General features: G+C 39.9%; 1 protein-coding gene across 14 annotated transcripts in view; it reads right to left on the reverse strand.

Moving 5' to 3' along the window:
- CADPS (calcium dependent secretion activator) overlaps nucleotides 1–25,992 on the reverse strand; it is a 487,588-nt gene that overhangs the window by 19,708 nt on the left and 441,888 nt on the right. For all 14 annotated transcript variants that reach the window (XM_033210318.1, XM_033210317.1, XM_033210316.1 and 11 more), the window contains one exon: nucleotides 20,588–20,695. In XM_033210318.1, the coding sequence (XP_033066209.1) occupies nucleotides 20,588–20,695 (108 nt within the window). The remainder of the gene's footprint in view (nucleotides 1–20,587; nucleotides 20,696–25,992) is intronic.

Consider the following 25,992-nt stretch of genomic DNA (forward strand, 5'->3'; position numbering starts at 1 on the left):
GAGTTCCAAGGCTGTGGTGAGCTATGATTGCACCACTGCACTCCAGCCTGGGTGACAAAGTGAAACTCTGTCTCTAAAAAAACAATAACAAACAACAATAAAAATAACTAGCAATAATAATAATAAAAGTATGCAGAGAACAATGACATGTGCCCATAGTCTCAGCTATTTGGGAGTTTGAGGTGAGAGGATCACTAAAACCCAGAAATTTAAGGCCAACCTGGGCAACAAGTGAGATCCTAGTATCTTAAAAAAAAAAAAAAAGGAAAGTATTTAGTGAGCACTTATTATGTGTCAGGCACAATTCTAAGCAGTTTATATGACTTAAACTCATTTTCTTCTCCTAACAACCTTAAGGAGTAATGACTTGTTAAATCCTATTTTACATTTCTATAGTATATACTATTTATATGAATTTGTTCTCTATGAAAAAGGAAGAAAAGGAAATGTGATCACATGTAATCAATTGGCTTTTAATTTTTATTGTATTTTTCCTACTTCTGAGCCTTCAGAGATTGTGAAGCCTGTGGGTTCCATGCTTTCTTTTTCTTTTCTTTCCTTTCCTTTTCTTCCCTTTTTTACTTTTTTTTTTTTTTTTTTTGATACAGGGTCTTTGTCACCCAGGCTGGAGTGTAGTGGCAATCTCAGCCCACTGCAGCCTTGACCTCCCAGGCTCAAGTGATCCTCCTGCTCAGCACCCTAAGTAGCTGGGACTACAGGTGTGCAACACCACGCCCTAATTTTTTTTTTTGGTAGTTTTTGGTATTTTTTGTAGAGATGGGATTTCTCCATGTTGCCTGGGCTGGTCTCAAACTTCTGAGCTCAAGTGACCCACCAGCCTCAGCCTCCCAAAGTGCTGGCATTATAGGTGTGAGCCACCAAGCCCGGCTGATAAATAATGTTTTCTATAACTACTTGAATGCCCTATTAATATCAAGTTAAATGAAGAGCAAGGCAAAAACCTTCAAAATCCTCCCACCTTTGAACTCAAGGTACCCAAATCTCAAAATATACCTTCCCTCCTCTATCTCTTTGGATTATCCTCCAAGGCCCTGCTGCCTTGAAAGAAAGAATCTAACTTAGATGTCAAAATTACATCTGTGCTTGCCTGTACACAACATAACTTCTGAAACTGGGGAGTGTCTAAGAAATTAAATAAAAATGTAACCAATGGTCAAACCCTGAATGAAAAACGGAACATGGGCCAGACACCAGTTGCTCTAATACCCCTGACTCAACAGCAGGACCTATCACAGCAAAATCAGGAAAACTGGATTTTGTAACACGTTATATAGAAAAGTTTTGTAGCAAACATCAGAAGCTGACACCTTACTTTCTGCAAGCAAACCAGGAAACTGTGATATGTAAGAGAAAAGGAATGGCTCTCTTATGTACCTGAATTTCTCAGTTCAGACCATTTCTTTCTTCAAGAGACATAAATAATGAGCCCAATGTGATTAAGCCCCAATCAGCTTCTAATCAGGCTTTGTCTGCCACCTGGGTCTCGGGGCAGGTGTGCAGTTTAGGCATGAACAAACTGACCACTGTTAACAATATCTTTTTCTGGGGCCTCTTTTTCTCTGGATATGTTGGGGGATTTATTCATAGGCCTCCCTGTGCATTGAAAAAATGGACCCCATGCCCTTAGCCTCCATCCTCTCAAAGGAACTTACTGTTTTGAGAAAATGTGTAGTTACAATCTGAATTTGCATTTTCAAGTCATCTCAATCTATTAAAGCTCGATTATGTCAAAAACAAAATTCCAGTTTTGGTGGCACATCCTACCACCCATTATCCATGTGAGCAGTGGGAATAATTTATCTGAAAACTATTCTCTGATATGCATACAAGAACTTAAGATGTAGGAGAAGGATTCAGCGTATGAACTGAATTCAGATTGTTCACGAACAGCATCTGCCCACTCCCCTGATCGCTTCTTAGGTATGGGAACTGCATTTAGAGTGAACTGCATTAATTCGCAAGCAGATTGACGTAAGCAACTGAATAAGGAATTTGCATACCATATAGAAATGATTATAGAAATCATACTCTAAAATAAGGATCGTAACTCATGTACAGAACGGAAAGATAAAGTGGAGTGCCAACTTTGCCGTCTTAAAACAGGGTTGGTTAATCATATTAGGGCTAATTTCATAATTTGCACACATTAAACTTTCTAGAGTCATGAATCATTAGAGTTTTGTGAGCCAAAGTTGAAGTTCTTACTTAGGAAAATTCAAATTGACTTTAGGGTGTTGGTTTCCTGGGCTGAGGTGGTTTTCATCATTACTCTCAATATACAAACACATGGTGTATGTATGTACATAATTTCCAGGCTATTACATGGAAAAAATTCAGGTGAATAGCTAAATGGAATGCTTTACATCAAACCACACAGCTGGTTTCCAAGCAGATAATGAAAGGACACAAATATACCATCTAGAAGGTACTGTCTGGAATCCCAGAATTTGAGGACAATAAGACCCAACAACTCTAACTGGGTTAAGAACACTTTCCATAGTCCTCTAAGCAGTTTTGAAATTAGATCTATTTCAATTCAGTGAACATGAGCTCTTTGGGGAATGATTTCTCATAAGGGAAGAGCATGATCTTTTTAGGAGCTGGATATGGCATTGAGTGGTTTCCAAAAAGCTGTCAACATACAAGGACTGGGTGCAGAGACAGTATTCAGATGGTGGTACAGGAGCTGGGCGGGGTGTTTGGTTTCAGAAGAGAAGGCAGAGTGGCATGAAGGCTGGAGGAGGGAAGATGGCAGCAGATAGGGGAGAGCATGGCAGGCAGCACAGGTGGATGGAGAGGGCATCTTGATCTCTTAGGAGGAAACATTTGGGTGTCCATAGTGACTGCCCAATTAAGGGAGTCTAGAAAACGGGTTCTGATGCCTGGGGCCCAGGAATGAGGAAAATAAAGACAAAGTGCTGCTTTTTAAAAGTTAACATGTGTTTTCACGATGTACAGCTGGGTTCTGCCTCCAATGGCGCCCTTTCCTCTTGCTTTATTTTTACTCTCAGGAAACCGTATTCCCCTCTTTCTACTTCTCACTGCATATGACTCTATTTTTTTTCTCTTTACGGGAGGGAGAATGAACACACACACACACATACACACACACACACACACACACACACTTGCCAGATCACTTACCCAAACCTTACCCTGGGGAGCCAGCCATCTCATTTCTGTAAGAGGCACAAACCTCAGACCATTGTCCTTATACAAGATACACATTCAACATGCTGGGTGCCCTCGACAGCTACAGATGGTTTAGGATCCAACAGCCAGGAGGTAAGAAGTCTGCGTCAGGTCCCCCATTGAAGTGTTCAGATGGGTCTAGGGCCTGAGCACAGAGAGTTAAACCATAAATTAGCCATGACTTAATATGTGAGGCCTGGATCACTCTGCCTTGCCGTCAATGCATCCTGTCCAAAGGCTCCCTCCCCCTTCCTCCTCACACCCCCACCCTTTTGAGGTGACAGAATAAGAAATTAAACACTTGTGGGTTCATTCGAAAGAGTGAATGAAATTGAATAAGCTCTCAGTACTTGAGGCGCACAGCGAGCGCCTGAATGGGGCAAACCTCCTAAGTTGAATGGAGTGTCTTTTGGGACCAATTTGTCTCTTTTCACTCTTTATTCTTCCCTTTTTGCTGACAGATGTACAAAGGCGGAACTGCGCCGTGCAGCTTATCCGCATGCACCCACAGCAGCTGTCACTTTTGTCGAGCAAGTTAATCAAGCAAATGCCACCATATCCCACTTTCTATAAGGAACAACATGTTATAGACAGTAGTCTTGCTAGAAAGAGACTTTATTTTAACTTTGATTGGCTTGGTTCCCCCACCCCTCCCGACGCTTCCCCCTTTTTTCCCCCAAAGGAGGGGGAAGGGGAGACTTTGCCCAAGCCAATGATTTGGCTATGACAATGTCAGATTTCATAATAATATTGTGTGTGAGGCTGGAGACGCATTTGGAGTTCTTTCCTAGGGACGGAGGGATGCCCTGGGTCTGGGTTTTTTTGGAGTGTGCTATTGTTTGTGCTGGACTGTTAGGCTGCTTGTCTCAAGTTATAAAAAGAAAAGCCGAGGGCAGAAAATAGTATTATGCCACGAATGTCTTGGATTAATTTTATTCTTTTTTCCTTTGTAAAGCAGGTTGTGTTATTTACATATTTCTTTTGATAAGCCTCCTTGCCCGGCCAAGCTTACAAAGACTGTGCTAAATACATAATAGCATTTCTTTGTGCATCTTGTCATTAGTGAGTTCTTTAAGTTGAATGCCCAAATTTATTTCTAATGTGCACCAACAAATGCAAGCAGGCCTCCATTTCTCTAATTCTGTGTAAGCCAAGTGGGGAGCCTTTACAAGAATTCCCTCACGTCCACATCCACTTACCCTTCTGCCTCAGTTACCACTATTTGATGGTGTTCAGAAACCACAGGCAAGAGTGAGCTTCATTAAACGGTACGCAGTGCTGACCTCAGCCACTGCCCCTGAGCCCCCAGCCTGAATGCCAAAACCAGACATATTTTGAATAAACAAACTCTTTAGAAACAATGCATATAGACCACTTTCCAGTGGCCAAGGGATTTGCCACTTTCAAGAGTTGGCTAACAGCTGACGATCTATCTGGTAAGCTCTTTAAAGTTTCAAGAGAAAAAAACAACTCCCTTTTTTTCTTTTCTCCTTCCTTCCTTTCTCTTTCTTCTCTTTCTTCCCTCTTTTCTTTTCCTTCCTTACTTTTTTTCTCTTTCATCACCTTGTCACATTGTTTAGTGTAAGTTTTGGTTAGAAATAAATCAAGAAAGGACTTTGATGATACCTGATCACAAATTTTCACATTGCTGACATCTTTAGGCATTATTGGATAATGACCACGTAATGATTTAGTTGCAACTCCATTTGTATTATGCACAGATTATATAACCACGTTATTCTACAATTGTTGATTACTCACCTCCCCTCTCCATAAAGTACTACTAATCTGTGAAACCTCATAGTGCCATTGAAAACTTAGCTATGTAGGTAGGTTAAAAGAGTCAACAGTACCTCATTGGAAAAGCTTGAGCATTGTTGTTTAATAATATCATTGTGTCAAGTTTTGCTTAAGGAACTTAAGCTGCTACCCTAAACCATTTATCAACTGTCTGGGATGTAATGGTATTATGTTACCATCATTTTACTCCCCAAAATAAACCACAAAACTTTATTCTTATGGGATAAAAAATCTTACATAGAACACAGAGGGAGAGATAGACTGAAAGCTGAGACCCACCCCTTAGCTAGGCCTAGGTAGAAGTGGATTTTGCAGCATATATGGTATGCAAGATTCCCTACTGTGCTCTAGTCTCTTTCAGCTGAGGATGGGGTTTCACCCTGAAGTGGGTTACAGAAGTGTTTTCTGGGATCATTTTAGGACCAGGGTCTGCTGGTATTCACAGAGCTTGAGTACAGTGACAAGGTCCTCACATTCAGGAAAAGACCTGCCTTAGTGGGGTTGAATTTTCATTAAGGGGTCTCTGTGATTAGCTATGCAACGCCCATCATTGTTAGTGGACAAGCTGTCACTAACAAGGCATGTTCTAGATAGAGGGTCATAGAAGCACAACTTCTGTCTTATATCCTACAGTGGTGCCATGAGAGAAATAGTGATTACGGTAAGAACCCCAGTGGATGAATTTGGGACACATAGCACTTGGTATAGTGAGAGCTTTTAGGGGTAGGGAGAACATATTTGAATAGTGTAAAGCTTTTGCCTAGGACATTATAGTTACATGGCTACTCTTGTGGTCAGAAAGAAAGAGGTTGGATCTAGGACTGACTACTTTCCAGGCTTCTGAATTTGGCGAAGTCTGTCTGCCACTCGGTAACCCAACTTCTTCATCTATAAAAACCTACCTCACAAGGAGATCATGAAAATTACATGCATTATTACACTTAAGTGCCTAGAACAGTACCTGGTACAGAGTGCCCAGTGAATATTCGCTCTCAATGGCCTCAATACCTGTAACACAGAGATCACGAAGGTTCCTATATCCTAGGGCTGCTAAGAGGATTTAAAAGAAATAACATGTTTAACAAGATGGTGCTATTATCTCTAATGTACAGTTAGGAAAATATATATTTTTAAAAACTCTAAATAAATGTTATAATTGTTATTATTAAATAGTCATTCATTAGAAACTTCAGTTAATTGGAATCTTTCCTCCTGTTTTCCTCTTAGGAGAATGCTGCCTTTTTTCTCCCCCTAAAAGCCCTCTGTGGGATTTGTATCAAAAGAGCAGCTTTCAGAATGTGCCTTGGGCTGACAAACACTGCCCATCTTCTAGAGGCACAGAGTATGGCAGAAAGAGCACTGTATTCAGAGTTGGGGAACTTACACCTGGGGCAATTCTGGATAATTCACCTTTTTTTTTTTTTTTTTTTTGAGGCGGAGTCTCGCTCTGTCGCCCAGGTTAGAGTGCAGTGGTGTGATCTCGGCTCACTGCAACCTCTGCCTCCTGGGTTCAGGTGATTCTCCTGCCCCAGTCTCCCAAGTAGCTGGGACTACAGGTGCCCGCCACCACACCCAGCTACTTTTTTGTATTTTTAGTAGAGATGGGGTTTTACCATGTTAGCCAGGATGGTCTCGATCTCCTGACCTCGTGATTCGCCTGCCTCGGCCTCCCAAAGTGCTGGGATTACAGGCATGAGCCACCACGCCTGGCCCAACAGTCCACTCTTTTAACATCTTCAAGACTGGATAGCAACACTTGGGGTTAAGTAGTGTGAAACCAGAGTCCTAAAAGGTTTTGACCCAGAGAATTAGACTCAGTTTCATATGCTTAATAAGGGGGAAAGCAGAACTAAAACATTTACAAAATTGTTTCAAAAGTTGTCGAAACAGAAAAGGTTTTCCGATGAATCTTCAGATTCACCAAAAAATCAAGTGGGCCAAAGCAATTCATTCCCCATTGCATGAACCAGAATATTATATTTTCAAGGCTTACAAAAAATCAACTGACAATTGCAAAAATCTACAGTGAGATTCTTTAAGGACTTAATTCACATTTTTGAGTTAGAACTGGAAACCGAAAATATACTTGACAAAGTACACAAGATACTATGAGGGCTAGGAAGTCATCACCTATTTAACAAGTGGTTATTGAAGGCTTACATATGCTGGACACTAGTGGTGAATTAGGTAGACAATAACAGTGCTCTCAGAGGCGGGGATAAAAATACCATAGTTTCAGAAGAAAGGGCCCTGAGGATCTGGGCAAGTTCATTTTGGACCTCAAGTTTCCTGTCTTAAAATGAAAATAATACTATCTCTTCCCATCTCTTCACACTGTTGTTACAGAATAAATAAAGTTATGAAGTCTCGTAGGATACAAAGTAGGAGGGTATTAACAGAAATAAACATGTATTTCAGTATCTTTTATCCTTAAAAGCAGGGTTCAGCCACCTCAGCACTATTGACATTTTTGCAGATAATTATTTGTTATGGTGGGGCTGTCTTGTTCATGGTAGGATGTTCATCACCATCTACCTATTAGATGCCAGTAGCACCCTCCCACCACCAGTCAAAGCCGTCTTCAGACATTTCTAGATGTGCTGTTGTGGACAAAATCACCCACAATGGAGAACCACTGCTCTAAATTAGAGGTTCTTGACCAGATTAAACTCTTGGAACTTATTTTAAAAACAGACATCTAATCCCTACCTTAGATCTACTGAATGAGAATATTTAATGTACAACTGGGATTAGTACATTTTTAAAATAAAAAAGTATGTATGTAGTTCTGATGCACACCCCAGGTTAAGAAGCAAACATTAAAAGACAAAATGACACATATAATGTAAAAAGAATTTAGCCCTCAAGGTTCTTCAGCAGCGAATGCCTACAAAGCAGATACCTACATGCCTAGACGGGAGTCATCATAACCAGGTTGAAGCCATCCTTTGTTTAAAAGTGAACAGTATAATTTCTGAAGGAATATTTCCAAGGAGAAGCCCTGTTAAGTCTAATGAAGATATAGTGTTGGTAAGTCAGGGATACTCCCAAAGGAAGCAATAATGTCTCCTTGCTTAATGCCTAAGCATAGACTCCTACCTCTTTCTCCTCCCCAAATCCTAGACATCTTTAGATCAAGGCCAGTCCTGCCTCCTGGGTCACCTTCTCTGAGGCTTCCATCTCACTGGAATCTTACTTTACTCTAGGAAAGATTTCCTTTAGCAATACTGCGGTACAACTGAGCTCTCTGCTACCTGGTATCATGTTTTCTGATCATTTCATCACCAGTAAAGATCCCTGTTGGTGTGGAATGTATCTTTACTTTTCTCTCTGCTGTAAAGCCTACCTTAGTATTAGGAAAGGGTGTGGGGTGTGTGTTGTTGTTGTTTTAATTTTAATTTTTTAGATAGATTCTAGCTCTGTCACCAGGCTGGAGTGCAGTGGCACGATGCAACCTCACTGCAACCTCCGCCTCCCAGATTCAAGCGATTCTCCTGCCTCAGCCTCTGGAGTAGCTGGGATTACAGGCACACACCGCCACGCCAGCTAATTTTTGTATTTTTAGTAGAGAAGAGGTTTCACCATGTTGGCCAGGATGGTCTCAATCTCCTGACCTCGTGATCCACCCACCTTGGCCTCCCAAAGTGCTGGAATTACAGGCGTGAGCCACCGTGCCCGGCCATGTGTTGGTTTTTCACACCACTACCACTACTGATGACAAGAAGAAGAAGAGATATTCATGGGGTCATTTCTATGTGCCATGCACTGTGGTTTGTGCTTTACAGGCATCACCTCATTTAGTCCTCCTAATTCAAAAAGCTACTTACTGTTTTTATCCACGTTTTTTTTTCAGAAAAGAAAAATTGAGTTTTAGAGAGGGTAAAGTAGCTTACCTGATGTCACACAGCTAGTAAGTGGCAGACCCAGGAATTAAACTTAGGAATGTCTGACTGCAAAGTCTATGCTCCTAATATCTGCTTGATGTAAAGAAACAAGTCCCTTGAAAAGTTGACAGGGTGACCGGGCACTTTGGGAGGCCGAGGCGGGCAGATCACGAGGTCAGGAGATCGAGACCATCCTGGCTAACACGATGAAACCCCGTCTCTACTAAAAATACAAAAAAAAAAAAAATTAGCCGGGCGTGGTGGCGGGCGCCTGTAGTCCCAGCTACTCCGGAGGCTGAGGCAGGAGAATGGCGTGAACCTGGAGGCGGAGCTTGCGGTGAGCAGAGATCAGGTCACTGCACTCCAGCCTGGATGACAGAGCAAGACTCTGTCTCAAGAAAAAAAAAAAAAAAAAAAAAAAAAAAAAGAAAAGAAAAGAAAAGTTGACAGGGCACCTTTCAGTAGAAGGAGGCTGTAGTGACTCATTGAACTGACAAGATCTGAGTTTTTGTTGAAGCATTAATGCTCCATGGGAACTATACATGGGTAAGTGTTAAGTTCAAGCTGACGAAATTGGGTGTTAATGATTGCTTTTTACTTTTTAGCTCCTAAAAAGATGTTTTTGGATGAAGCTTGTCAAAAGGATTTCTGAGACGAGTTTCTGAGATATCTACCAGGTAGAATATCCTTTAGAGACAGTCAGTCACTGGAGCCCCACAGATCATGCTCATGATTTAAACTCAAATAATCCATTCACTAAAGACAAATGATTTGTGTAGGTGGAAGTATCATCTACAGTGTGGTTTTTCTTTTTTCTTTTTTTTTTTGAGACGGAGTCTCGCTCTGTCACCCAGGCTGGAGTGCTGTGGCCGGATCTCAGCTCACTGCAAGCTCCGCCTCCCGGGTTCACGCCATTCTCCTGTCTCAGCCTCCCGGGTAGCTGGGACTACAGGCGCCGCCACGTCGCCCGGCTAATTTTTTGTAGTTTTTAGTAGAGACGGGGTTTCACCGTGTTAGCCAGGATGGTCTCGATCTCCTGACCTCGTGATCCGCCCGTCTCGGCCTCCCAAAGTGCTGGGATTACAGGCTTGAGCCACCATGCCCGGCCTAGAGTGTGGTTTTTCAATCTCTCTACACTATTGATATTTTGAGCTGGATCATCCTTTACTGTAGGGGCTGACCTGTGCACTACAGGAGGTTCAGCACTGGCCTCTGCTTGCTAGATGCCAGTAACATGCCCCCAGCCCCCAAGCTGTAGCAACCAAGAATGTCTCCAGATATGGTCAAAAGTCCTCTGTGGGACAAAAATTACCCCCCAGTAGAAGCACTAACTCAGAGTTCCCCAAACTAATGAAGCGCCTAATAACTGAGTCTTTTCTCTTTAACATGATGATTTCCTAGGCCAAAGAATGAATTTTCTGAGCAAAAGGGAGTGATATTTCTCTTCCTTACAAGATGATTTTAAAGAATTTCACTAGAAAGCAACTCATGCATTTAACTTTGCTTACTTTACATATTATTTGTTCTTTTCTAAAAAAAAAAAAAATCTTTTTTCTACACAAATAATGAGAGGGGCTTTATACCTTGGTTGGCATATAGATCTGGTAATTAATAATACTCCCATCCTGGGCAAGACCTGGAGCTTTGTTGGTATAACTGGCTTTAGTCCAGGGATGGTCAGAATGGAAAATTCTGCCAAAGGCAGTCAAGGCAACCCAATATGGCAAGTGACACTATCATTGTAAGCCTTTTGATACAGGAATATTCACACTGGAGGCAAATCACTAGACTCTATTAACTGGATTTTTAGTCAACTCAGCAGGAGTTTAACAGAAGAACAGGAGGCTGTTAACTGTTCTCTTCTGAATTGGGAATTTGGAATGAATGAAGTATTTAAGTTGAGCCTTCTTTTCAGGTTTCTGGACACACAAAAATAATTTGCAGCCACCTGGTGGAAGCAAGACTTTTTTTTTTTTTTTTTTAATCAAGGTCCGGGTGGAATTATAAAAAGGAAAGGAAAGAGAAGTAATCAAGGGAGGCCAAAGCGGGAAGCTGTATTGCTGATCTAACGTGCTGTTCCAGTTCCTTTGGATCCAAGTGGGACTATTCTGGATACAGTCAGGGGAGAAGAGGGTCCTGGATGTCTCACAAGCTTTTCCTATCATGGCATGAAGTCCTCCAAACATAATCTCCTTCAGAGACTGGCACAGGCTCCCAAGCTAACTCCCAGATGGACACATGGACTTGTTGAGTAATCATTTTAACAATTCCTAAGCTCAACTTTGTTGTTGCTACATCATACTCATCATGTTTTTGTGTGATAATGGGAGTGGCAGAGGGCTGTATTACATCCAGAGAGGAAGGGCTACCATACACATTTAGTGGTAACCTCTTTTCTAGCTTGTGCAGATCAGTGGTTCTCAAATGGGGATGATTTTGCCCCCCCGGGGGAAATTTGGCCATATCTGGAGACATTTTCTTCATTTTGAAAAGGACAGTGGCTGCTACTGGTATCTAGAGTAGAAAACAGGGATGCTGCTCAACATCCTTTAATACACACACTAGCACTCTACAACAAAGAATTATCTGACTCAAACTGTCAGTGGTACCAAGGATGAGAAATTTTGCTTTAGAAGTATTTTTGAAACTGAGTATTGTAACCTTATTTGTGTATAGTAGAATCATTTTATCTGCTACCACTGAAATTTCTGAAAGAAAAAACAGGAAATATCAGACTGCATCACATAAATATTGTTTTATAAACTTTTGTTTTGTGTGTGTGTACATACACTCTGGGTTTTGATGTAAAATTTGTTTCTTATTGTGAGTTGGGGCAAATAAGTTTGAAGTAATTGATCTTGCCCACTATTTGTCAAACTTTTACATGCATTTGAATCAAAGAGACTCTTGTTAAAATGCAGATTCTGATTCATTTGGTCTGGGGTTAGGGCAAACTTCCAGATGATGCTGATGCTGAGGGCCTGTGGATCACACTTTGAATAACAAGAACCTATGCAAAATTTAAATTCATTCATTAAAATAATTAGAGCAGTAACTATGTATCTAGGTATTGATTGTGCAGTCTTTTGATACCCTATCTGGAGCCCAGCAGGGAGAGAAATAGTTACTTGTTTAATAAATGAGAAGTATTTGAGGATTTAGCACAGCTCGTCTCCTGCAATGCAATGTGATAATATTTGTTCCACAAAATGTGCTTTGGCTACTCTGTGTGTTTGTGTGTGTGTGTGTGTGCGTGTGTGTGTGTGTGCACACGCATACTTGCACATGTGTACTGTGTTTGAGTCTGTCGCTTACTGCTTCCATGCCATAAGTCTGCCATAAGAAAAAAAAAAAACCCTGTTCTAAGACACAGAAGTGTTGTGTGGGTCATGTTAACAAGAATACTGTGACCTTAACGTAACAGAGCAATCAGCTTGGCTTCTTAGAATGATTAATGGAACATTCTCCTCTGGAAAGGAAAACAAATTAACTGTCTTCACCAAATGTCTTCTGGAACACAGAAAGCTGTTCTGATAAAGACACTTAGCAAAACTCTTCATTGCCTACAAGCTCCAGAGAAAATTCAAGACTGGCTTTTTATAAGGTTTGCCCAAAAGTAAAAGAGATCTATTTCTATGAATGGCTTTGGAAGGAAATAGCTAGATTAGAAAACTACTTGAAGATATGCTACAGAAATGTAAATCTGTGAGGATACCAACAAAAAACTCCTCAGTTTCTTTTGGATAGTAATAACCCATTTAACATGATTAATCCAAATCTGTTAATGCCCCTTATCTTTTTTGTATGCAGGATTGCTGAAAACTCAAATTACCCAGGCATGCAGTGAAGCATTCCCAAGTCCACGTGGAATGGAAATATGTTTCTATACCTAAGACTCCAAAAGCAAAGGAATTAATTGTTATCATTTACTTGTTATTGTGAAGCCCATGGGGAAGAGGGGATTGACATTTGAATACCATTCACTGCAATAGGGCATCAGAAAAGCACCAAAACACTCTGTTCATCTCCTCTCATCTAATAGAAGAGGAATTATCAAATCTGTTAAAAGCAGATTTGGATGGTGGGAGGTAGAGAAAGCATGAAGACACTGGGAATTTGAGTGGCACTGGAGGGTATAAGTCATGAAAATGAACTTGGATTGTTTTATAATTTTAGCTTGGAAGTATCCTGAGGTTCACTTCCAAGAATCCAGACAGAGCTTAGATTGGGACTGAATACATGGTTTTCCTCTGCCAAGGAAACTTAACTCCCTAATAAGATATATATCTTACACAAATACATATACATACATACACACCCTATTTTAAAATATATATCATATATACAGGTACCTGTTATGTAACAATGTTACTAATCAAGGTGAATGATGGGCTTTTCATTTCGCCCCAACTTGTCTCCAGTTTCTGTGTTCTTTTTGGGAAATGACACTCTGCAGCTGTAATGCATGGCCTAGGGCATGACTTAACTGCCAGAGTTCACTTCGGGGCTCAAAAATAGGTGAAAGAATCAACTGTCTCTTCTTCCTCTAACTGCCTTTCCCAGTTCATTTGGATTAGCTTTCCAGTTTCAACATACATAATCTCACAGATTCTAAAGGATGTCCTAGCAGCCTGGCAGACATGCTCTTTAGCTTCATAATTGAGGATAGAGATGAGGTCACAGTTCAATTAAAATTTGATCTAAAGAGTATGGAAAAGCTCAGCTTCAGACTGATTTGGAGGGCTTAATTTCAGATTGATAACCTCAGGGAAAATCCCAGGAGAATTAACAAAGAAACCTTCCCAATAGTATGGGTATGTGTGTGTCAAAGTCACCAGTCTAATACTTCAAAGCAGTCACAGTGACACAAGAAATGCTGGACTGTGACCCTCTGATTTACCCACCCAGCTCAGATAGCTGTACCTTATTCCAGTAAATAAAATCTCAGTATATCTTCACATGGCCACCTTGTTCTCTGGCCTCTGTGAGTTTCTTACAGTTTAGCCCCCCCTCAATCTTTTTTTTTTTTTTAAACTAGCTTCAGAACTTTTCCTTACATACAGAGAATAGCTTAAAAAAAAAAAAACCCTGGTTGAATTCTGCTAAGTTACTAATTATGTTTAAAAGAACTACTTGGTTGAATTCAGCTTGATTTTTTTTTTTTTTTCTCAGCAAATCAGTTCTATGTTTAGATAGTAATAAACTCCTCCAGTCTGCAGAACAATTGGCACGGCAGTCCCTATCACAAGTCAAGATCATGAAAAAAGGGCCAGTGCTAGTTCAAAATAAATTTAAGGGGCATCACAACCTTACCCTGCATCAAATCCCGGTTTGCACAAACCAGCTGTAAAGAATATTTTGGGGACACGTGGGGAATTTTGAATACAGTGTATTAGAGGAACATTTACTGGCATGGGAAATAGTGATCATTAACTTTAAAAAGCAATTTTTTTGCTTACTCATTTTAGAAAAAAAGTACATAATATATACATAATTGTACAGAAAAAGATAAAAAAAAAAACCCACAGATAATAATCTGCAGGTGCTGGGAACACAACATTTTAAACTTCTTATTTTTTGGTTAGCTATATTTTCTAAATGTCTACAATATACACATACTGCATCTTAATAGTAAAAGGTATGAATTACTCCCTCCCTCCCTCTGCCCCCACCTCCCCAAACCCTGAAGTTCCAAAGGTTAATTCTGATTTATTTGGCACTGCAGTGTAGTTTTGTTGAGGGGGTAGAGCTAGGTTATTTCAAAATCACTTGAAAGAACAAGTAGTTCTATGAGATGGTAAGGATGATGATGATAAAAGACTCATTGAATTTTTAACTATGTCTATGTACACTCGTTATATCATTTTGCCGTCATGAAAAGTCTAAGAAGCCAGTTTCTTTACGGATGGGGAAATTGAGGCTCAGGGAGGTGAAATAACTGACCCCAGGTTAGAAAGCTCAAAAGTGGCAAAACCAAGTTTCCTCCTTCTGTCTGTCTTACTTCAAAGCCCCACTCCTGACCATCATTATTTAGCCTGTTTCAGAAAGATGTTTTTACCAAAAGTGAAAAAGGTACCAGCCTGCTCTACATCAAGCAATTCTAAGCAAGCTTGGGGTTAATGTCTTAAAGTGATGGGGAGACTCTTATAGCACTTTAACATGAATATGAAGCTTTGCTTAACAAGGAAAAAGAGGGCTAGGAAAAGCATTTCCATTTTGATGATGATGATGATAGTGATGATGATGATGGTGGTGGTGGCTAACACTTACCAATGCTTCCTCAGAGCTCGATGCTGCAGATGCATATGGCATTTCACCCTCATAATAACTCCACGATTATCATCCCTGTTATATAGATGAATCAGCTGAGGCTCTTAGAGATTAAATGCCTTGTTCAAGGTCACCCAGCTATTAAGGATCAGGTCTGAAGGTTCCAGAGGCAGGGCCCATGATCACTGCACAGTAAGTCCCATTCAGGGCACTCAAGTCTGCTTATTGCTTAGAGAGGAGATAACTCACTGTCTCAGTGTCTAGAATGCCTTGATTTTCTTTAATCAGCCCCTTACAAGTGCAACTTATTGTATTAGTGAATCCTATGTACCTCTCCTCACTTCATATTTTTGGAAGTGGTTTCCCTTACCTGGACAGTTGGTGATATACCTTGCAGATATAGTGTCATGCTCTCCTTGTAGCCTATTATTCGGTACTTTCATCCTCCAGCAGTATGATTCCTACTTTGATTGATATATGCTCACAGGTATGGTGCTTGAGTAATGTAACAAAGTTGTTAAAATAACGTTATCTGTGGTTTCATATATAAATATAGCAAACATATTTTAATAGGCAAAGGTTTCATGTTTCAAATTACCCTTTTCAAGGGAAACAGTCATACTCAATTACTGTTCTGCCACATAAACCGGACAAACACACGATTTGAAAATGGAGCAGCAAATTAAAATCCATGCGAGGCAAAGAATACCAAGCAGCAGCCCCTTCCGAAGCTGACCACACTGCCTGATTAAGTTCTTATGAGGCGGTTTGGTAAGAGGCCCTTTCCTGATCTGATAACTGCCACGGAGAAGCCAAATGCAGAGTCAATCTGCAAATACTTAATCCTCCAGAAGGCAGATTAAGTGTATAATTGACCTATATAATCCATGTATCATCTCCAGTCAAATGTTCCCTGGGCCTGGTTCACAACGACACAGGGCCTGAAGAAAGCCAGCGCCGATGCGGCATTACCACCAATGTGGATTCCATCCAAGTTCGAGATGGCTTTTTAATCACTCATCTCTGAGCCTGTGAGGTTTAAGCAGATGAATTCACCCTAAGCACATCTCTTTTAATCCCGATTTTCTTCTCAGTCTGTGTCTTCAAGAAGTACAAGGAGGAAAGAAAATTAATTTTTTTTAGACCTTGAAATCTTAGGTGCTTCTCTTGATGATCTGATCTCTAATTTCAAAAAGCATGTTTTTATTTTGGGGAAGATGTTGAATTAATCACTAGAGAAGGAGGGAAAAGCCATCTGCATGATTTATGGACACTCCAACTTTAAATCACTGTCTTCAGGTTATTTCTTGAGCTTGTGCTTCCCTCTGTAGCTGCTGCTTTAGGAATATGGATATTATTTCATATCCATGTTTTATATTTTCTTTGAATGTCAGCAATAATTTTCAAGAAGGCTAAGCTTCCACTTGAGTCTCATAGCAGTCTGATCTTCTTTTAAAAATTCAGCATCTTTAATATATTTGAATTCATTGTTTTTATGTATATTGGAATATTCTCTTGCTTTAAATCTCGGAATGTTTTGTTTCAAAATGTTATAAACTGTTATTTTGTAGCAACTGAAAACCATATACAATTATACTTTTTTTATGAAAAAATTATAAAAACGCAGATAAAAGATGTACAGCTGCACATCTGAAATATTATGGGAAACAGTTTGCTGATTCTTTTCTGATCAGCACTTTGTCTTGGATTGGTTAGTTTTTTTCTTAGGTGTGTTATCAAGAAAGTCACTAGTATTTTATAGAAAGACTAGGTAAACCAATTATATTAATAGACAAAGAAATCTTAACTGCAAAAGCAACCCAGTTAGGTAACATTAGGTCCAAATGTATTTCTCCAACAAACCTAGAGAATGTTTGGTTAAAAAAAAAAAAAATCGGTGAAGATGAATTTGGAAAGCCTGTTCTTAAGTTACATAATAAAATAGATAAAAATGCAGAACATCAAATATAGAGTCCCAAATGCTATGCCGATAATCTCCCACAAGCACCCACTTCCAGCCAAAAGTACAATGACGTGGCAAAGAGAAAACTAGCTCAGAGAGCACTGGGTAGGGGCCTAGTTAAAGCAGAAAATGCACCGTTAAATGATCAGCTATTAATCCAAATATTCTCAAATAAAAACACACACAAACCATCCAGCCTTTTCTACAACGGCACACTCAGAAGGGCAAAAACAGGAACACCACCAAATAGCAACAACTTAAAGGACTTATCAGGTAAATAAAACTGAGACTTGAGACACAGTTAAAAACACAACAGGAACTCTTAGAACATGCCTCTGAATGACAGATGCCAGCAGGAACTAAAAACCAGAGAATGACACAACAATCAGAATCAACAACCCCCAAACAGCAAACAATCTCGGAGATATATATTTTTTTCTTCATTCAAAATGTTAATTTGCTATTATTCATTTTTGCCATTTATCAAAATGCAACAATTTGGAAGAAAAATCTCACAGATCAACAAGTCTTTCTCAATAGGTTTCTGCCAATTGTTTAGAAACTTGCCCCAGGACCGCTATCATTAAGGAATGGGATTTAAATAATAAGTTCATTTGCAGCAAGAAATTTAGAGTGGCAGCTTTCACAGACCCTTCTGCCTTGATATTCCTATTCCCTTGTTTAGCTTGGTGGACACAAGAGTTTTGCAGAGCATATATACAAAGAAATAAACACTATGCTTGAGGAAACAGAAGCCAAAAATAATCAAACATGTTGGTAATCTGATGTTTTGCTGCTAGATTATAGAAAAACAGTAAGTACTGAATTAAATTACTGAGGCTGCATGGTAATGAAGCTTTTTGAGAAGCTCTGGGTTGTTAAAATGACGAATGTTTTAAATCCATGACAGATTCAATAACTTTTTTTGCACTACATCAGTTAGGTTGCCTAGCACCAATAAATTAGGAGATCAGGTTATTTAGAAAGTAAGAAAGTAAATGGCAAAGAAACTTGTTATATCTAAATAAGCTCCTGAAATTTTTTTTTTCCCATGGGGCCGGGAGTGATGTGCAGTGAATGACTGTAACAGTTAAACCTTTACAATCAAATATACTCAGGACGGTATAACTAAGACTCCGTTGGAAAAACCAAATTGGGACAACATCAGACTAAATTGTGGGGGTTTCCACAATGTTACTGATGCTATTTTATGCTGGTCAGTGGAATTCAACAAGGGACTGGAGGTACTTGTGAATTTTTGAATGTCCCTAACTATAACTTGCTTTTGGGAAAAAAAAAATTCTCAGTAATATTTCTTTTTACTATTAATTTACATTAAAGGCTGGAAGGCTTGAATTTTGCCTGTGGTCTTCAACAGTCAGGCAAGTCCAGTTTTACCATCTGTACTAGCCAAGGCTGTACCTTTACTTTTTAAATAAAGATTTGGTTGCACTTTCCTTTAAGAAGAGCCACAAAAGAGATAATTTGCCTTGCTGCCTTCAGCAAGGCTACCTTGCTTGTACTTCTAATTTTAAAAAAAGAAAGGCAAGGGTGGATTATTTGTCAATGAAGTGACAAGCTAAACTGCAGATTAAACATCAAATTCAGTACTAGATTTAAGTTTTAGAGAACACAAGGTTATTGGTTATTCACACACACTCACACAGTAACACACACACACACACACGCACACACGGGCCACATAAAACTGAGAATCGGAAGATACTGATCAAAGGAAAAAAAAAAGGCAACCTAGGCATTGAAAAGAACAACCCACAGGCTTCTTGAAAATTTGTGGTTTGGAATTTAATTCAATGGAGATGGGCAGAGTGTCCACACTCCTAACTGCAGACCCGAGGGTCCTGCCTGTCTCTGTTTTCAATGCCTATTGGATGGTGATTGTGCCCCAGACATTCTAGGCTCAGTACTTTCATATAAGGCATGCATGCAGAGAAGGGGGAGGACCCGCTGGTGAGCTTTATGCATGTATGAGGCATTCTCAGTGGATGTGGGTCATGCTAGAAGATGTACACAGGAAGATTATTTGATTCTAATTCATGCCACTTGATATAATGTGATAAAACATTTGACATGAGAGATAAGTTCCATTTTTATCTGAGAGAGGACAAGTGGGAATTAAAAAGTAAGAAGGGTTTTACTGAGGAAAGGTGATGCAGGGGAAAGAGAGGTATCAAGCACAGAAAGGGGATGATTGGAAAAGAAAAAAAAAAAGAAAGAAAGGAGCCTTTCAACACACGAGGAAAGCAAATGAGCTGGAAGACAAAGCATATAAAAGTCAGAAGCCGCAGAATCAGAAAGCGGTGCCAACAATGAGCTCACTTAGCTGTGGAACAAAAACACACACATACACACACACACACACAAACTCAATATAAATTGCTGAACACAATCACAGAAAAAAAAAAATAGAAACACGGATTCCATAGTAGACCAAAACATTAATGTTCGCATTGGCACTAAAAATATGGAAACCTGGACAGGAGGAGCTCACGTTTCACAAGACAGAAGTAGGCTGCACACTCAGAGCCACAGGGAGACAAGAACATCAGCTTCCATGCACTCTGGCCGGGTCTATACTGGCAAATTCAGTGGAAACCTGAGACGAAATATCGGGCTAAATTAGGTAGCCCCATCTGCTTTGGCCTGAAAGAGACAGGCAATTTGAGACTGAAGCAGATTTCTTTTTTTTTTTATTTTTGCCTCAGTGGCTTGCTTTGCGTGCAGATGTAGTCCCAGTAGAAATAAGATTGCTCAAAAATGATTAACCCTTGGTAATCTGCATTTTCTGAAGTTTGATCTGGGTCCACAGCCCAATGTACTCATTCTTTGTACACCTGCTTCTCGTACATTTTCAGCTGGGTGGGTGGGCAGGGGGCATCATGGTTTAAAGCTGCAGCTGACTGAGCAACTGTAATGTAAAGTGTTTGCAGAAACCCAGGGTATGGATTTCGAGTCTTCCAGGAACGAAATTATCTTTGAAGTGATAACGATGTGACATTTACTGCACATCTGCATGCCACAGCTGGTGTCAGGGAGGCGCCACCCCCAGGAGAGGGAATTGGTCTCAGCCTCCCTGATGAGAACATCTCCCTAAAGTGAGGCCAGATTGCAAGGAGGAAAACCATGACCAAGAAAGGTCTTTGCCAGTTAGAGAAAGCTGCCTCGCAAGCTTCGTGCAGGAATGAGCCTGCTTGCCGAGAGGCTGTGTGCCGTCCTACGTATCACACAGATTGGGACTGAGACACTGCCACACCAGAGTGGGTTCAGAAGAGACACAAGACAGATAAGAGCCTAAGGCAGAGGGAGAGGAGAAGATTTAGTCTGAATCAGAACCAATCCATTTTCTCAAAATGTGACTTATCCTCCTGTCGCTTATTTTGTCACATTTTGGAGGGTCTCCTCCTTGGTTTTCAAGGAGGAGAAGGCATTTACTTACATCAAATAACCTTTCTATGTACATCTCCTCATTGACCTTATCACGCAGGACATCCTGAGAATGGCGGACGAAAGTCACGTAGGCGTCGGCCACGTCCATCCCAGGTTTCTGTAAAGAAACAGGAAAACATGAAAATGAATTTTCACACAGCCACTCTTCCCTGTTTACCATTCACTTTTACCCTCTACTTGCCCTCATACACTCTGAGATGCTTCTGCTGGATCACCTTTGCAGGCATGGGATTACTGTCCACAGCCTGGGCTGGTAGGAATTGATTTTAGAACTGCTTCCTCTTTCCAGAAATCAAGCCTGGCTAAGAAGGGCATTGAGATTGTAGGATTTTATAAATATTTTTCTATGATTAATTCTTTCCTGGCAAATTTATCTAATGGATAAATCTTTACTGCATAACTCAGAGATGTTCTCTGACTTTGCCTTGGATTGAAACCCCCATTAAAGAATACCCAAACATACTGATTTCCACTGTCCTTAATATATTATCAGAAGGGTGATGGAACTTCCCATTTCTTTTTCCTCTTTTAAAAACTTGAGAAAGTACTAAGTAAAAAAAAATTGTATTTCAATCTATACCCCTTCCTACTCAAATCTCATTTTGTGTGTGTGTGTATAGTTTAACCTGAGTGGATATAGTATTTGCTAATTAATTAGTTCACTCAGAGGAGACACTAAACCATTTGTCTTTGCTTCCAGTGCAGCCTTAAAGTCTAAGGATGAAAAAGAAGAAGAAGAAAAGAAAAGGCAGGGTAAGGAGGAGAGGATTTGATTTTTAAATAAATCACATTTTCCGGAAAGGTAAGCAGGTGGTTCATCCTGCAGTTAAGAAGTGATTTATTGTAGGGAAGTAAAAAAAAAAAAAAAAAAAGATAGAAAGAAACTCAGAAAGCACACTGCTTGAGATGTCACAATCAAAGTTATCTCCAAAGAAACCTATTAAAACACTATAATATAGGTCATTAGGAGAGTGGCCACAACCCCTCAAATTTCCACAGTAGATATATATGTTTGCTAATAACTAAAAAGATTAGTTTTCATTACTGTGATTTACCTTAGATCACAAAGTATCATATCTCTACTAGACGTGACTGTCAGGCACTGTAAATTGAAGTTAGTTAACACTTCTGTGTAATTTCCAGGGTGAAAATGAGGAAGGTTTAGAAACAGTAGGACTGTATTTTTGTTTCCTGATAGAAAGCAAACAATTATCAAGCAAAGGGCCAATGCTTGGCCCCTGGGATGCTAGTAACATTTCTTAACACCTGCTGAAACAATGACAAGGTATTAATTTGAAAAACAATGAGGACAACCCAAAGCCACAGTAGTCAAGTGTTACACTTTCAAGCAATTTTCAGCAAATGGATTGAGCAGGTTCCATGATGGTCCTATAATTGTTGCAGTTTTATTATACAAAACAATAGAGGTTCTCCAATGAGATGTAAGTGATAGCTATCAGTTCTAAGCAGGCACCTCTCTCCTTCTCTCCTTTTGGCAGCTGCGCATCAAAGGCCATTCTCAGGAGGGATGGGGATCTCTACCTGGGGGACTTGAGAAACTCATTATTATTGTTTCCATTTCTCCCTTGTGGTGATATGGCCTTCTCCTGGGCACATGCAGCCATCTTAGAGCTAAAGTGCAAAGTCAAATGTCGCAGATCTATCAGTAACCCAAAATGTTAGAAGAAACAGTTACCTACAGTAATGCGTATTTGCACCATTCCTTCTCTTTTCACAAAGTTTCACCGTCTTCCAAGGGGCATTTCATTCAACTTTTAAAAACTCTGATATTTTAAAAAATCAGTGTGGTCCATCTTACCCAGGTAGTTAAGAAACTCCATGATTTGCTCTCTCATGACTCTTTTTTTTTCCCAACAGCACTTACCAATAGCTGATATTGCATTATATACAATTTGTTTGTCTGTTGCCTGTCTTATCCCACTAAAACATAAGCTCCATGAACACAGGAACTTTGTTTGGCCTATTTTCTATTGTATCCCCAGCATACAAAATGGTACCTAGCATATAGTTGGTGCCCAGTAAATATTTGCTGAATGGGCAAATTCAAGAATGAATGAGAAAATCCTTTCTCCACCTCCTTTTTCAAGCTCTTCAGTCACACTGCATGGAATTTTACTGGATCTCCCACAAACTGGAATTTGTGCATATCATTTAAACTTTTCTGTAAAATAAGAGTTAAAAAAAAACTTCTCTGGGCCTTAATTATGCTATCTATAAAAATGGGATTACTAACAGCTCCCCTACTTACCTCCAAGGACTCTTATGGTCATCAGTTAGAATAGTATATGTAAAAATGTTTTGAAAGCCATATATTGTAATACAAACATGAATTACTATGATTTTCCCCCCATAATATTATACCATTCCACAGCCTTACCTACCTTTAGAATCTACTCTAGAACCAAGAAGAAAAGGGGGCCTCAGAGGAGCCAACGTCAAAATAAAAATGATAAAATCTCAGCACAAAATATGTGTAGTTTTCTCATAATAGAGTCCTCAAGCTCCCACTCCCATCCAATTCCAACAAGTTTGGTTTCCATCCCTTGATGGAGCAGAAATAGGGAAGAGGAGGATTGTTTGAAAAAACTGCAGATAAGAGAGAGCTATCGTTTTTCCTTATGCCTGACCGTGAGGGAGGAGGCTGCCCAGCTGCAACACCAGACATGTAGACTCACCAACCGCTGGGGTTTGGGACTATCGAGGGCAGGGGCAAGCCTCCCCTATATCTCGGGAGGCCCTAGAGGGGAGCGGGTCACTATGCAGCCACTGGGGAAAGACACGGTCACAATGGTGATCCTGGGTCATTGAGAAAAGATTATAGTCAGTACCCTGTTTAAAAAGGCAGGAAGGATGTATAATGCATTTTAAGTAGACTTCCAATCAAAACTATGAAAATAAAACCTGTTCACAAACAAGCTAACCCTTCATTATAGCTGGAAAATATACTTGACCAGACAGCTGATACTATTAAATTATGCTCTTATATGCTACCTGCATACAGTGGGACAAACTTTTAGGTGTTTTTTAATATCTCATAATGACATTGTATATTTTAAATGTGGCTTGGATAGACTGATAGAATATGACATAGATTTTAGAAAACATTTAAACAAATATCTGTATAGTTAACTGCATCCATGTGTGGAAGACATAATTTGCGAATAAGCTACTCTGTGACTCAGGAAAAGAAGAACATTTTAATCTGAACTTGCCCCTATCAGAATACTTTTGAGCTTGAGAAAAATGAGCTCAAATTTTCAGCATCCTAAGTCAGCCCTAATTAGGAATGCAAATCTCCTACATATACCAATGGGTCAAAAACTACATCTAAGACAAAGACACATACTTTGGGGATTACGCAATGTTTTAAGTGACTGGTACTAGCACTTCCCTCCAGTAGTGTGGTTAAGAGACAAATCTCAAAGGGGACTAACTGCTAGTGCCCACATGGAACTAAACCATTAAGTGTTCTAACAAAAACCTCACAGGGAAACATAGGTGAACTCAGAGACTTCAGAGGTAGAAATGAGTTGAGAAATGATTTTATCTGATGGTTCTTAAGCCTGACTGCAAATCTGAAGGACCTAGGGAGCTTTAAAAATACTGATGTCTGGGCCCTGACCCCCAAAGATGCCGTTTCAATTTTGTCTGGCAAGCAACCTGGGCATTAGTGCTTGCAAAAGCTTCCTAGGTGTTTCCAATATGTAGCCAAGGTCAAGAATCACTGATTTAGTCCATTGGTTTCCAAACTTGTACTACGTATCAGAATCATGTGAAGAACTTAATGGAAAGCAATATCCAGGCTCCACCCCAGAATGACTGCATCAGAATCTCTGGAGGTGAGGGCCTGGGACTCTCTATTAATAAAACAAAAACAATTATGTGCCTATTAAAAAATAATAAAATAATAATAAAAGTTATATAAGTTAATTAATAAAAACCAAACCAAAAAAACTTTTTTTGCTAAGTATTACTGCTGCACATTCTGGTTTGGGGACTGCTGACTTAATAGGTAATAGTTAGTTGTATGCTGGTAAACTGGCTCTTCTTTTTTTTTGTTTTTGAGATGGAGTTTCCCTCTTGTCGCCCAGGTTGGAGTGCAATGGCACCATCTTGGCTCACTGCAACCTCCGCTTCCCAGGTTCAAGCGATTCTCCTGGCTCAGCCTCTCCAGAGGAGGTAGCTGGGATTACAGGCGCATGCCACCACATCCGGCTAATATTTTGTATTTTTAGTAGAGGTGGAGTTTCACCACATTGACCAGGCTGGTCTCGAACCCCTGACATCAGGTGATCCACCCACCTCGGCCAAAGTGCTGGTATTTTAGGCGTGAGCCACTTTGCCCAGCAAAACCAACAACAAAACAAAACACCCTGATTTGTAGTGCTTGCCAGTTTGCATGGTGTAAATACTCCCATCAAGGCTAATTGTGAGCCAACAATGTGCTCTCAAAGTTGGAGAGAGATGCACGTAATTGACTCTTGGGAACCAGTGCTATCTACTCTACCACACCCCTGGAAGTGCAGGCTTTATGGTGCAACTGACAGCACCTGATGTTCACACTCCGCTTACTCACCAGGTGACCTGGGATATGCTAATTAACCTCTTTGGGCCTCAGATTCCTCAGCTATAAAACAGAATGATAATATTAACCCCCTCCTAGGATTGATTTCAGAAGCAAATGATTACTATTATCTACCATATATAAACAATGTACACATAGAATATATGTGTATTATGTACTATTGTTTTCTATAAAATTATTTATTTACTAAAAGGTTTATTATAATATTATTAGCTATTAAAGTATATGTTAATCAACTTAAAGTTTAGCTTTGTCCTAAGTCATTAATAGCTGGTAAAAAACCACTTTTTCTAATATGCACTAAAATAATTACCACTATCCAAATCAAGGTGCTTATTTATACACTAACTGAAATTATCTTGCAGTATGGCAGAATTTTTAAGGGCATTGGCTTAAATCTCAGCTCTTCCACTTAACCTGATGTGGGGTCCTGAGCAAATTAACTTCTCTGTGCCTTAGTTTCCTCATATTCCTCATATTTAAAGTGAGGTTATTGTGAAGATAAAATGTAAACTGTTCTAGTGAGTGCTTTATCAAGCTTGGTTGTAGGAGCAGTAATAGTAGTAATTACATTTTGTATCACCAGTGGTAAATGTACCACATTTTGGAACATGCTGCATCAACTTCTTCTGCCCTCCAGAGTGTGAAAACTCTACTAATTCAATTTGTTTCTTCATAGCCTAATGATATGGTTGGGCTGTGTCCCCACCCAAATCTCATCTTGAATTGTGGTTCCCATAATCCCCAAGTGTCGTGGGAGGGACCCAGTGGGAGGTAATTGAATCATG

Source organism: Trachypithecus francoisi, unplaced genomic scaffold (genome assembly GCF_009764315.1).
Source record: "Trachypithecus francoisi isolate TF-2019V2 unplaced genomic scaffold, Tfra_2.0 Lachesis_group0, whole genome shotgun sequence".
NCBI lineage: Eukaryota > Metazoa > Chordata > Mammalia > Primates > Cercopithecidae > Trachypithecus > Trachypithecus francoisi.